At 41.7% G+C, this 14,095-nt stretch overlaps 1 protein-coding gene across 1 annotated transcript in view; it reads left to right on the top strand.

Annotated features, from left to right (window-relative positions):
* LOC127198889 (pyroglutamylated RF-amide peptide receptor) overlaps positions 1–14,046 on the top strand; it is a 29,832-nt gene extending 15,786 nt beyond the window's left edge. The window contains exons 2-6 of the mRNA XM_051156818.1: positions 2,736–2,894; positions 6,129–6,190; positions 10,931–11,166; positions 12,710–12,807; positions 13,587–14,046. Of these exons, the coding sequence (XP_051012775.1) occupies positions 2,736–2,894; positions 6,129–6,190; positions 10,931–11,166; positions 12,710–12,807; positions 13,587–13,993 (962 nt within the window). The 3' untranslated portion in view covers positions 13,994–14,046. The remainder of the gene's footprint in view (positions 1–2,735; positions 2,895–6,128; positions 6,191–10,930; positions 11,167–12,709; positions 12,808–13,586) is intronic.
* Positions 14,047–14,095: the final 49 nt, after the last annotated feature.

Here is a 14,095-nt window from a genome sequence, read left to right as displayed (position 1 = left end):
TTTACTTGGCCAGCCTAGAATGTCAGTGTGGTCCAGGAACCGAAGTTCGGGAAAGCCTATCAAATGAGAAGCTGTGGCAATCATCAGGAAAGGCCTTAGGGATGACAAACACATGAGGATCCGAACACATGAAGTTGAAATGACTGTCAGGTAGTGGAGACTTAACTGGGTAGTGACTGGTTTTCAGTCTCGGGGTCACTCTGGGGTGCTAGGTCTGATTCACTTGGTCCTAGAACCAAATAGTGTATGAGGTGGCTGATAGGCAAAAGGACCGGCTCTGGGAAGGTCCTAACTGGGGTTCTGGGTTGCATCCCCTCAACTCCAGAGCTGAGCAATAGGTGTGGTGGCTGATGCAGGCCGGGAGGACTGACTCTGGAGGTCCCAACTTGGAAATCTGGTTCAAAATTCACACAGTTCCAGGTTGGTATAGGGGATTGAGTGGTATAGGCAGACAAATGGCTATGAGGGATCCCAGTTGGACTCCTGCTGGTCTGTAGCCAAGGGGTGGGTGGGGTGACTGACAGGTGGGTGGGTAGAGGAGCTGGAGGTCTCTAACTGGGGTGCAGATCAGTCTCTACATTGTCCTAGAGCCAACGAGGGGAATAGCTGATGGGTGGGTGGTTCTCAAATTTTTTTAGTTATAAAGAAAATGAGGCCTTTTTTTTTTTTTTTTTTTTTCTGTCCGTCACTTTGAGACCTTTAAATTAGAAACGTAAAGGAAGTTAAAATTGTAATGCATTCCCAACAGTAGACGGCCAACATGAAACAAACTCAACAGCATAATATTGAATCAGGGCTTTGGTTTTTCATTTTTTGTTTTTGTTTTTGTTGTTTGTTTGTTTTACCTTAAAAGTCTTTTGTATATATATTAACTTTCTGATTTTGTGATTTTAAAGGATTTCCATGCATGCTATATGTGGATTTTTAAATGCTTTTTCTTTGGCTCTTTTTGTTCTGTTTCTTTTGTGCTATTCTATTTTGATTGTTTTTATTTGCCTTATTTTATTATTATCCCCTAGATGCTGTTTTTTTCTAATGAGAGACAGAAAATGGGTGGATCCAGATGGACTGGGAGGAACTGGGAGGACTGTGGGGGAGGGGAAACCATAATCAGAATATATCGTATGAAAAGAGCATCCATCTTCTAGGCGGAGTTGACAGTCGAACGCTGCCAAGACAGGGTAAGCAACTCTTCAATAGTTGCTGCCTCACAAATATGTCTGTCAGATATATTGGGGCAGAAGGCTGAAGAAGATGCTCCAACATTACAGAGAGTTTTTGGGTGACTGTTCAGGCAGCAAACTGTCTCTGTTACCTTCTCATTTGGAAAGCTGCTAACCTGCACTCACTGTATACTCAGGTAATTAATTTAGTCCTTCTCAAGCCTCTGATGGTGTTGAAGACCAAAGAGCTTAGTTTTACAATAAAGCTTAATTGTCTAGGGGTTAAGATGTCTTTAGGTCTAGATAGATGTTTTAAGTTGATAATGATGAGCTATGATAGATATTGATTTACATTCAGAATTTTAGGCTCACCAAGATAGGAAAGATGTTTTCTTCTAGGCTGCCAAATACAAATAGCCAAAACACTATGAATGTGACATTTATACAATTCCTGATTGTTTCATGGTTCTTCTTGTTGTATGTAGTTTATTGTATATATTGTAATAAAATACATGTATATTTAAAAATATTTAATAAAAATTTAAAAATTAAAAAAGAAAAGAGCATCTATTTTCAATTTTAAAAATATCAAAAAAGATAGCCTTGTATAGGACTGAAAAAAAATGTAATGATCAATAGTTTAATCTATATATCAAGTTGGATAGACACTCTAAGGGGAATAAAAAATACAAGATAAAAGAAGAAACCCTAGTCTTCGGCTAGGGAGAGGACTCAGTGAATCAGGTTCTTGATGCACAGACGTGAGGCCTTTGAGTCCCCAGAATAAGTGTAAATCAGCATCCAGTGACAACACCCTGCAGCTCCTATGGGAAGATGGGAGGCAGGAAGAGAGGTGTCCCCAGAGCTTGCAGGCCAAGTACAACAGCATAAACAGCAGTGATCAATAAAGAGACCCCACCTCGTGCGAAAGGACTGTCACCCCCAGTTGTCCTCTGACCTCCATGTGGGCTGCATGGCACATGTGCACGTGCAATCACACACATGAAAACTTACACACATACACACACACACACACACACACACACACACACTAATAAACTGAACTTTAAGAGGATTTCTCCCTTGTTATGCTTTCACACAGAGCCAAATGACAAGATAGATCAAAGATTATTTCATAGATTATATCTCAGTTGACAATTTCATTTCAGCTTTGCTCTTCTGTAAATAATAGTCTCATGGCTTTTTCTGTTCATGGTCCTTGAGGCAGGGTTTTACTATGTAGCCCACACCGCACCCAAATTCTCTCGACCCTCCTGCCTCAGTCTCCTATGAGTGGGAAGCAGGGGTGCCCACAGCCTTACTCATACACTCTTTCCCTTGTTACTGATTTATGTCTCCCACTGTCTCATGTACAATGCCATGAGCCTCAGGAATGTCGAAGAGCCATGAGCCAGCACACACTCTGTTTATTAGTTTGCAACTATGGTGCAGTTATAATAATGAAGCTTCTCAGTGGAAGCTCAGAGCTAATGGGTTGTAACATTTACAAACAGAGAGGTAGGACTTTTAAAAGACAGTTTTTGTGTGACGTGGTCTGTTTCTTTGCTGCAGGTGCCTTCATTTGCAAAATGGTGCCATTTGTCCAGTCCACTGCCGTTGTGACAGAAATCCTCACCATGACTTGCATTGCTGTTGAGAGGCACCAAGGACTTGTCCATCCTTTTAAAATGAAGTGGCAGTACACCAACCGAAGGGCTTTCACCATCTTGGGTATGTGAGGCACTTTTTGTCACTTGACAAAATAGCTGATATTAACAATTTAGAAGGGAAGGGATGGGGCTGGAGAGATGGTTCAGTGGTTAAGAGCACTGCCTGCTCTTTGAAAGGACCCGGGTTCAATTCCCAGCACCCACATGGCAGCTCACAACTGTCTGTAACTCCAAAATCTGGCACCCTTACACCAACACGCGTAAATTAAAATTAAAATGAAATAAAAATATTTTTTAAAAAAAGAATGGAAAAGATTTGTTTTGCATATGGATTCATAGATTCCGCTCCATGGCCACTTGGCTCAGTTACTCTTCCTTGGCCTTTGGGCAGTAAAGTAGAGAACATAAGCGTGTGACACAGCAGTGGCTCGCCTCATAGCAGGCCACAAGTATACAGACAGAAACAGTCTGGGACAAGCCGTATGACAGTCACCTACTTCTCCCAACCAGGCCCTACGTCCCACTAGTCTATTCATCTGTGAATCCATCAATGGATTAATCCATTCGCAGCGTTAGTACCTTCATGATCCAATAACATCCCCAAAGCCCATGAGCTAGCAGCCAGGTCCTTTGCGACTTTAAAGGCATTTAATACTGAAATTGGAACATTAGATGTGGCTATCAGTGTGCCACCTGCAACGTTAATGCCATGCTTCACTACAGAATAATGAAACACAGTTCCTCTTTGATGTGTGAGCGTTCCTGTACACTTTGAGGGGTTCGCCCTACAGCAGCTCTCCTTTAGTTCTACCCTCATGTTTAAGTATATATTGCTGTGGATATGTTTCTTCAGTTTATATCCTCAGCTTTTAAGTGCTGCGTGTAGCTACTGAACGGTACCTACCGGTGGCATTTCCATGTTAACATTCATCTGAGCCTGAGATGAGGGCTCTGAGCACACAAGAGCAAGAAGATCCTGAGCGAGAACAGGAAGTGTGCTCTGAGGGAAGCAGAGGGCAGGAGTGTTGTGCAGAGATGCACCCCCTAATCACTCACATCGAGCCTGTAAGTGCCTGAGAACAGAGTTCTTCAGAGGGCCGACAGAAACGCGTTTCACTCTCTTCACTTGGCTTGAGGCAATTCTAGATTCTTAGCGCTCCATCACTGTTCTTGACTCACAATAAATACATGATGAATACAACACAGCTCATAAAAGGGTGAACTTAAAGCAATGTCCTAAATTCCAGCAAGGCAATAGGTTAATTTTCCTTTTTAATAATTATCATCGAGTCTTATGCTAATAGCCAGGTGCTGCTCTGAAGAGGTCCAGGGTAGGGTCTCTGGGGCTGGATGCAGATGCCCTTCCAGTTTGCTTTATCTCTTGAGTGGCCAGAGCTGATGGCTCAGGCAACTGATCAGGATTGAAAGAAGAAAGAGGAAAGGGAGGCCAAGGTGTCTTCTCTAGGGAATGGATATACTGCAGCCGAGGTGGAGAACTTAAACTGACCACAATTTTCCTATAGCTGAGGCTGTAAAAGTGGCTTCTAGCTAGAGACTGTATGGGGGTTGTAAAAGGAGGCTCTTTGCTCTGTAGGTAGGCCTCTTTGAGGAGACCTCCGGTAAGCTAGTGTAAACTTAGGCTTGTTAATCCTAAAAGGCTGATGATAAAGCCCTGAGTCTGCTAACTTATTTGTGAATCTACAGGGAAATAAGAAAGAGATAGAAAATCAACCACTCACACCCACATACATTCAAGAAAAAAAGGTGGATGAAGTTAGGCATCTTAACTCCAACTGAAGTTAAGTTTCCCAATTTCAACAATGTTTATGGTTGGTCACTTAAACTTCTGAGAAAAGAGAATTACCTCATAGTTTTTTTTAAAAAGGCAATTAATCAAAAAACAGATGAATTATAAAATATAAGAGGTTACATGTTTTAAATCTAAACATTTCTTATCTAAGTATCCATTACATAAGTTCACAGTGAGTTCAGAGTGACAATGCCTAAAAGTTACAAGAATATATGATTTACCAATTAGGACTGACCTAACTATACATTATCTAGCTGTCTCTTAGTTCATAATGAGTTCAGGACAATAATTTTATCCGTCTTTCATTCTAAGAAACAGAGTAAATTCAGACATCTCTAGGTAGCTTCATTCCAACTTGGGTTCATGGGAGGTTTAAACCAACTTGCCTACTTTTATGGTAAAATACCAGGATTTGTGGTGCCATCTGGAGTGGAGGCTTATCTCAAGGTCCACAAAGGTATTTATTGCAGCCGTAAACTCTCTACAATGGTTTTAGAAGATCTAAAACAATTTAACTTTTAAAACTATTTGAATCAAATCAGGAATTCCATAATCAGGGAGTAGTTCATATGAATAATAAACAGTACATCCTCCTGTAGGAAGTCTGCTCAATCAGAGCTGGTCAATACCAAGAAAGTGACAGTTCACACCAATGCCAGATGTTTTTTCTTTTGGTTTTTTGAGTCAGGGTTTCTCTGTGCAACCTTGGCTGCCTTGAACTCACTTTGTAGACCAAGCTGGCCTTAGACTCACAGTGATTCACCTGCCTCTGCCTCTCTGAGTGCTGGGATTAAAAGCATGTACCACCATGCCTGGTTCTGATGCCAGATTTTAGAGAGATGCAGCAAAGCACAATTGACAGGGCAGTCAGAGTTTGGAAGCAATTCTGGGGTGCATCACAGTACAGACCTTGCAAAATACCAGATCCCTTCCAGAGATCTCTCATGTCTACTGAACTTCCTCAAATCAATAGCTCCTGACAGCGTGTCAGAGGATGGAAGCAGTTCTGGGGGTGCATCACAGTATAGACCTTGCAAATACCAGATGACCTCCTAGACAGCCCACATGCCTGGTGAGCTCCTTTAACAGAATGACTGTTGGCAGTCTTAAAATCTTTTTTTTTTTTTTTTTCCGGTTTTCAAGACAGGGTCTCTCTGTTTAGGCTTGGCTGCCCTAGACTTGCTTTGTAGACCAGTTTGGCCTAAAATTCACAGAGATCCACCTGCCTTTGCCTCCCTTAGTGTTGGATTCACAAGTGTACACCAACACACCCAGCACAAGTCTTAAAATCTTAAGATGCTTCACAATGATCTGAATTTATAATAATCAGATGTACAGTGTACAGTTGATGGAATCATCAAAGGTGGCAAATTTAACTCATAAACTATGTGAAATAAATAACAGTATTTCCATTATAAAAATTCAGCTGTATGGTCAAGCATGGCTCTATTTTACCACGTTCTGATGATTTCACATTTTTTATAGGTGTGGTCTGGTTGGTGGCCGTCATCGTCGGATCACCCATGTGGCACGTGCAACGACTTGAGGTATTCAGGGTTGAATTGTTTTCTATACTACGGAAATGCTTCTCCACACTCATCTATAGCTACTGTCCATCTCAGGAACATTTCCGCAAGTCTGTAGTGCCTCATCTCCTCCACAGAAATGAAATAAAATGGTTTTACCTGTTTTATTTAATTCTTCTAGACATTGTATTGCTAATATTGGTGCTTAAGATCTTTTTTAAAAGGTTCCAAGGTCACTTTCTCCATTTTCCTGCAAATTGGACATGCTTTTCCTAGAATGCTCCAATGTCTTGGTATGGTTGAGAATCCAACAATTGTTCTATATTTTTCCTTTATTGAAAGTTGATGTTTTTCATACAATATACTCTGATTACACTTTTCCCTTCCTCTACTCCTCCTAGTTCCTCCCCACTCCCACCCTTATGCAGACTCACACCCTCTCGGGTCTCTCATTAGAAAACAAATAGTTATCTAGAATAATAATAATAAAATATAATAAGACCAAACAAAAACAAACAAATTGAAATAGGACAAACAACAAACAGAAAGAAAAGAGTCCAATAATATAAGTTATATAAATAAATAAATACCCCAACAGAAATTTATGAGACGAGAAAACCTCTGTATATGCAGTTGAATTCATTTTCTATTGGCCAACTAAGACTACCCTTAAGAGTTGTTTGTTTCCCCAGAGAGACTCCCTTGGAAAAAACTAATTTTCACTCACACGTGGTTATCCATTGGATCTAGCTTCTGCATTAGGGAATGGAACATGTGTCTTCTCCTTTCGGCTCCAGAACACCAACTGGTGCAGAGCCATGCAAGCCCTGTGCAGGTGGCCTCAGTCTGTGTGAGTTCATGTGTGCCCCAGTCCTGCTGCATCGAGAGGGCCTTGTTCTCCTGGTGCCCTCCATCCCTTCTTAGACTCTTTCTGCCTCCTCATTCACACGGTTCTCTGAGTCCTGAGAAGACAGATTCGATGGAGACATGCTGTTTAGGGCTGAGTGTTCCAAGGTCTCTCGTCTGCATACTGTCTGGCTGTGCGTTTTTGTATTTCTTCCCATCTCTTGTAGGAGGGAGTTCCTATGATGGTGACTCAACAAAGTACTGACCTATGAGTACAGAGGAATGTCATTAAGAGGCATTTTATTGCTACGTTCCTTTTGTAGAGCAGGAGCATTTGCTTTACCCCTAGGTCCCTGGGATTTCTAGTCTCAGGCTCTTGGCCACCCAAATAGCATTGAGTATGGATTCCATCTCGTGGAGCAGGCCTTAAGTCAAAGCAGATATTGGCTGGTTATTCTCACAAGCTTTGTGCCACCACTGCACTAGTGTAATCTTGCAGGCAGGACACTGTTTTAGCTGGGATGGAGTTATTGTTTCTCCTTCGGTGGCATGCAGAGTAGCTTCTGGCACCAAGAGCAGTAGACAGTAGTGGTGAAGGCTCTAGGCAGGCACCAGCTTGACTTATCTGTGTTCAATGAAGTCTCTGTGTGTGTGTGTGTGTGTGTGTGTGTGTGTGTGTGTTATTTTCAGCAATACAGACTTGCCATCCATTTGTGGAGAGAAACCTATAGCCATTGTAACAGCCTAGGTTATTGGGGGTTCCTTTGGAACCCTTCGGCTAACAGTGAGATTGGATATAACCTGTTCCAGGTCCTGGAAGCTTCATTTGGTGGTGAGAGTTATCCAGTTGAGGCTGCCTCCCCTGTTATTTGGTGCTTTCCTTTAGAGCCTCCATACAGGTATATAATGTAAGAAGCTTCTACTGTATTAACATTCCATATACCCCCTCAAGTGGCCTTTAACTTTAGCTGTCCCTGCCCACATTCTGTTCCATGTTCCTGTCCCCTCACACTCCCCACCTGGTCCTCCTGCCTATCCATCACTATCTGTTCTATTCCTCTTCCTCCTCTATATTTTCCTCCATTGTTCACTCATGCAAAAAAACAATTGTAATAGATCGGTTGGTTCTCTTCATACGGCCTTTCTTGTCTGCCTCATCTTCATTGGTAAATAGATATTTGACTAGAAAACACATTCAGAGAACACCTTATCTAATGTCTCTCCTTTTCTTACTTTATCTGATGGGTTCGGCCATGTGTGAGGATTCAGAGTGAAGGGAGGTGGGTGTTGGTTTGACCCAACCCGTCTGCTGGTGTGACCATAAGCCTCTTTTGTAGTCTAACACAGACAGACATCTTCAAAAGCAACAGAGCATTGCTCACAGAGCCCCTAACAAAATTTATAGAATGGTATGTTCTTTTCTACTTTTTTTAAAACACAAAGAAAAATGTGGAATTTTTACTAGGCTTGCCACATCCATCAGCAAGGATATCAAGTGTGACATAAGGTAAAAGCAGATTTTAAAAACAATCCGATCTTTGTTCTGTAGTTTGAGTATTGAGTGAGGTGAACAGTATGAGAGCAGAGAGCAGTCACCACTTACAAAATGCTATTCGAGGATGTCTCAACCTGCCACACCAGTTTTGCCAGCGTTCCGATAAAGTTCTCTGCTCACTTTCCACACAGAAACAGTCTTACATCTCTTGCAAAATGTCCAGTCCACTGCCTTAATCACTTAAGTTCATACAATTGATCTAAAACTTGGCCCTTCCCTCGCCTTGAATTGACATTAGGCCTGGAAACATGAAGGGTTGCAGCTGCATTCTGGGTGAGCCTCTCCCTCCCACAAGCTGATGAGGAGAACAGGGAGAGGGAAAAATGGAAACAGGACCTCTGGGTGTGAGTGGGACTCGTACTTGATGCTTTTCTTCTGGATTTTTCCCAAGACACCCAACACTTCTGGCTGCTTATCCACTCCTCAGCCCTCACAAACGACCAGATGAGGCTGCAGAAGCCACCTGCACCACCAGCAGGGTGTAGACTGATGGGCTCTTTCACAAATGACACACTCCAGTTGTGAGGTCCACTTCTGGACCACAGAAAACAAATACATGTGGCAATTAAAAAAAAAAAAACATTACTCCAGGGAATACTTTAAATACACCTTAAATATATGACTCATTTACTTGGTAGAAAATGCATATTGTACATTTTAATTGACAAAAATGTACTCACTATCAGGTCAGCCAACCACACTTGATTCTTACTTTGCATTAGCGTGCATCCCATGGTCACCTCATTCCTAAATGCTATTAGTGTGTGTGTGTGCAAGCACACAGGAACCTGAGTCTCTCACTCAGGTGACGTAACTTGAGGCTCTGTCATTAACGGTCTTCATCAAGCTCTCGCTACTCTGTTCTCTCAGGTGTGGCTTATTTCTCAGTTCTCAGGGAATGGAGCAAAGAAATGATTACACGAAGACTGTCACCACTTATGTCCCATCCCAGCACTGGTCACAATACTATTCCCCCTACACTCGGGCTTTACACTAAGTACAAATACACTGAACAGAGGGAAGAGCAGACAGCTTCCCTGTGGGCTGTTGACACATGAGTCAGTAATAAAGGGTCTCCTTCTTTGGTGCCCATGGGGAGATTTGTGTTGGGAAGAAATGTGATTCGTGTGTAAGGAGGAGGAAGAGGATGGTGAAGGCAGAAGTGGAACTACAGGCCCAGAACGTATCTCTACCATCAGTGCTATCTTAGACAGTAAACCTTTAGAGAAACGTGTGTTTAGAGATGGAGAAGATGTTGCTTAGGAATGCCTCACACACGAGAATTTGGGGAGAAAATATCTGAATTAGACTACACCTAATTGCTTGTCCCTAGAGCTATGTGGCCCCATCAGAGACTAGCATGGCGCTTTGTTACCTCATGACCCTCATGGTCATTGTAGGGTCTGCATATATGGAGTCAGCATAGAGTGGGGTTTTACCTCTATTCCTGGGAAATTCAGATCGTAAAATCATTCTTCAATGGTTCATATCGTTCCTGGTTATATTTGCCAATAACACCTAGACCAGAGTTTGGATTTTCTTGCCTTATCAATTGCTACTGGAAGATTGTGATGAAATTGCACATAAGCATATAAACAAAAGTGAAACTACACTCACAACCTAAGTAGGCTTCGCCTGAAAAGGCCCTGTGTGCCGGGAGGACAACATTCCTGATACAATCTCACATTTCCATTCCTGTTACCTAGAGGTGTGGCTTTTGAATATTTGTTAAGGGATCAGTTCGATCTAGAAAGGAGCCACGCCACTTCCTGCTTGTTGTTCATAATACTGAACCTAAAAATGAGTCTGCCACAAATAGTTTGAATAAATCAGCTAGCAAAGATCATTTGGGTTATTTTAGGTTGGCAGTAGTTTGAACCTCATTCTTCCTATTTACCTTAAAATTTAAAACTATCGGTTGCTTTTTAAATGCGTCTTTGAGCATCTATTACTTTAAGGGAGTCTGGTAACTCACCAAGCCTGTTTCTTCAACAAATGAGAAAGCAAAATAGCTTAATTAATCTTAAAGCAGACAGCATATGGTGTTCTCAGTAGATGGTGTGGTAAGGGTGCTCTTTTAGCTCACTGAAAGGTTGTGAGAAGCAGAAATAAAAGCTGAGAAAGGCAAGGCATGAAAGAAGAGGTATGCACAGACTTCAGTTGCACTTCAAACGCACGAAGTTCTCAAAACACCTAAGCAGGTAAGCGGGAAAACTGCGTTATATTATAAAATAGTGATTCACACTTGAAATAACGTCAGTGACAAACCTGAAGTCTTTAAAATGATCTACTGTAATGACACCTGGCTGCTTCTGGTGCTGACTGCTGGCTCTTGTAACTGAATTCTTCTTCCTATAAAGATTAAGTATGACTTCCTGTATGAGAAAGAACATGTCTGCTGCTTAGAAGAATGGGCCAGCCCCGTGCACCAGAAAATCTACACCACCTTCATCCTCGTCATCCTTTTCCTCCTGCCTCTCCTGCTGATGCTTGTCCTGTACAGCCAGATCGGCTATGAACTGTGGATCAAGAAAAGAGTGGGAGACAGCTCAGCACTTCAAACTATCCATGGGAAAGAAATGTCCAAAATAGCCAGGTCTGTCTGACTAAATGCTCACCTCGGCCTACAGTGGCTCAGTTATTGTACTAGAAGGGGCAGTGGCCAAGGATGCCAGAACTCTTGGGTAATTGGTCAAAGTGACCCTAAGTTAAGAGCATTTAAACCCTTGAGGCTTTGTGCAATTTAACGTGTTGCAGAAAGCTAGATCAAAATAATTAGTTCTTAAATCAAGAGCGAAGCTGGAGCTATGAACAGAATTAAGAGTATGGTGGCATTTTCATCTATATGTAATTATAATTTGCAGCAAGGACTATAAGCAGTGTCAGGGCTGTGTTGTCCGTCTGGTGGGGTTTCTTCTCTCTGACATTTTGCTGGCCATGTGACACAGGATCTGCATTTTTGCTCCCCTCTGTTTTTTCATATATACAAAGTTATATAATGACATCTATTTTTACTTCCTGCTACTCAAAGATGGTGCTAACATACATGAGATGGAATGTATAACTTTCTAAACAGAGCATATATTACATGAAATTATTATTGATGAAATTTGACTTTAACATAATAGCTATCTTCTGACCTCATTCATTAGTATCATTTTAAAAATACTATGATGCTGCATATACAATAGAGAAGACTTACTTTATAATTCATATTGAGCCGGGCGTGGTGGCGCACGCCTTTAATCCCAGCACTCGGGAGGCAGAGGCAGGCGGATCGCTGTGAGTTGGAGGCCAGCCTGGTCTACAAAGTGAGTCCAGGACAGCCAAGGCTACACAGAGAAACCCTGTCTCGAAAAACCAAATAATAATAATAATAATAATAATAATAATAATAATAATAATAATAATAATAATACATATTGACCATTCAAATAAAAATGAGTGATGCCTTCTATGCAAATTTCCAGAGATTTAATGGGATTTAGTTGAATCTCGGGTGTGCAGTGTCCTCTAGTGACCTGTTTGTGTACAGACAGGCCCTTCACTAAGACTTGGGAATTTTTATTGAATTAGTTGTTCCCTTTCCTCAGGAAGAAAAGAAGAGCTAATGAGTTGAAGGGAGTGGTACCAAGAATGAACTTTTAAAATATAAATCAAATATATAGTTCTAGTGCAGATATGAGTCTACCTTATACAAAGAAGAAAGAAATGAATTTGAATTCCTAGATAAAACCAGCATTTTAATTCTATCCTTAAAGGTTGCTGTATTTTATAAATACCAATATTTTGCTACCACAGACATGAATGACTTTCACTACACAGTGAATTAAAGCTTAGTCACTGAAATTAGACCCCTAAATGCAAACCCAAAGTACAGCCCCTGCTAGCCGTCTGACTGATGCAATTCACAGAAGCTTCTTGGTGCCTCCGTTTCTGCAAAATACCAGACCCACAATGCCCCTTCATCATAAGCATGTTTAAGTACATGAAGACAAGGGTGAAACAAACAGGAAAACTTGATAAACTGCCTGTAATTATGTTGGGGGTGGACTAAGTTCCACTTCTATCTCAGTCTTGCTGTTTAACACATTTTCCGTGGGAAAGCAAACCAACATACTACTCTCTTGTGGGCCTAGGAAGAAGAAGCGGGCTGTCGTTATGATGGTGACAGTGGTGGCTCTCTTCGCTGCGTGCTGGGCACCTTTCCATGTTGTTCACATGATGGTTGAATACAGTGAGTACCTGGCATTCTTGTTGAATGACTCTCAGGTCCATCTCCTGCTAGAATAGACAGGAACCACTGGGAACCTGTGGCTATTCACTGGCTTAATTAAGTATCAAGCCTTGAGTCTGATTCTTTCCTGCTGAAAGAGCACCAGCTTGCTGTGCGATGGGTGATTATGTGTGACGAGGACGCGCGTACTTCAGTAGTTGTACACAATAAAGAAAAGCTTCTAGGAGGAGGTCCCCCTCAGTCACAGTCATAGGGGAGGGGAGTAGGGGGAAAGTGGGAGGGAGGGAGGAATGGGAGAATACAAGGGATGGGATAAAATTGAGATGTAATATGAATATATATACATATATATATATATTCCAGATTCTTACACTATTCCTAAGGGGGAGCAATGTCGCATCCTATGAATCATCTCTTTACAACCCTGACTTGTACTTCATTAGCAGTCAGCACTCAAGGAATTCCCCCTGATAAGTTAGGACTGTCACCGTGACTGTGTTTTCTGCAGTGCAAGTGAATATTTGAAGGGTAATTCCTGCTTCTAGTCTACACAACACCTGAATTACTTAGTAGAATTGCCTGGCAACACTTGCCGGACCGCAGCCTGTGTAAGGGTGCTCAACACAAAGGCCACTTGTTCGCAGATCATGAGGTTCCTCTTCCCCAAGTGGTCTTCAGGAATTTGCATGCCTTTCGCCTCTGACAATGTCTGATGATAAACGGTTTTTCATTTTCTTGATAAAAGTCAGTCAGCGTTCTAAAGTACTATTCTATTTCAGGTAATTTTGAAAAAGAATACGATGATGTCACAATCAAGATGGTTTTTGCTGTAGTACAAATAATTGGGTTTTTCAACTCCATCTGCAATCCCATTGTGTATGCGTTTATGAATGAAAACTTCAAAAAGAATTTCTTGTCTGCAGTTTGTTATTGCATAGTAAGAGAAACCTTCTCCCCAGAACGGAAGCTTGGAAATTCTGGAATTTCTATGACGCAGACGAGAGCAAAGCTATCACGCCAACAGCACCCAGTAGAGGAAACCAAAGGGGATGCGTTCAATGACGCCAACATCGAGGTCAAACTGTGTGAGCAACCGGGGCAGAAAAGGCAGCTCAGGCGACAGCTTGCCTTCCTCAGTTCTGAACTTTCTGAAAATTCTACGTTCGGCAGTGGACAGGAATTATAATGATATCTTTATAATTAATATCATTTGTTTGGAAAGTCCTTTTGAGCCAAGGTCAAAGACTATTTTTTAAATGTGAAGAGAAGGGGAAACAAGGCGTGTTTT

Source organism: Acomys russatus, chromosome 15 (genome assembly GCF_903995435.1).
Source record: "Acomys russatus chromosome 15, mAcoRus1.1, whole genome shotgun sequence".
NCBI classification, from domain to species: Eukaryota; Metazoa; Chordata; class Mammalia; order Rodentia; family Muridae; genus Acomys; species Acomys russatus.
The sequence above is the reverse complement of the archived record's forward strand: the minus strand, read 5'-3'. Positions and strand labels throughout refer to the sequence as shown.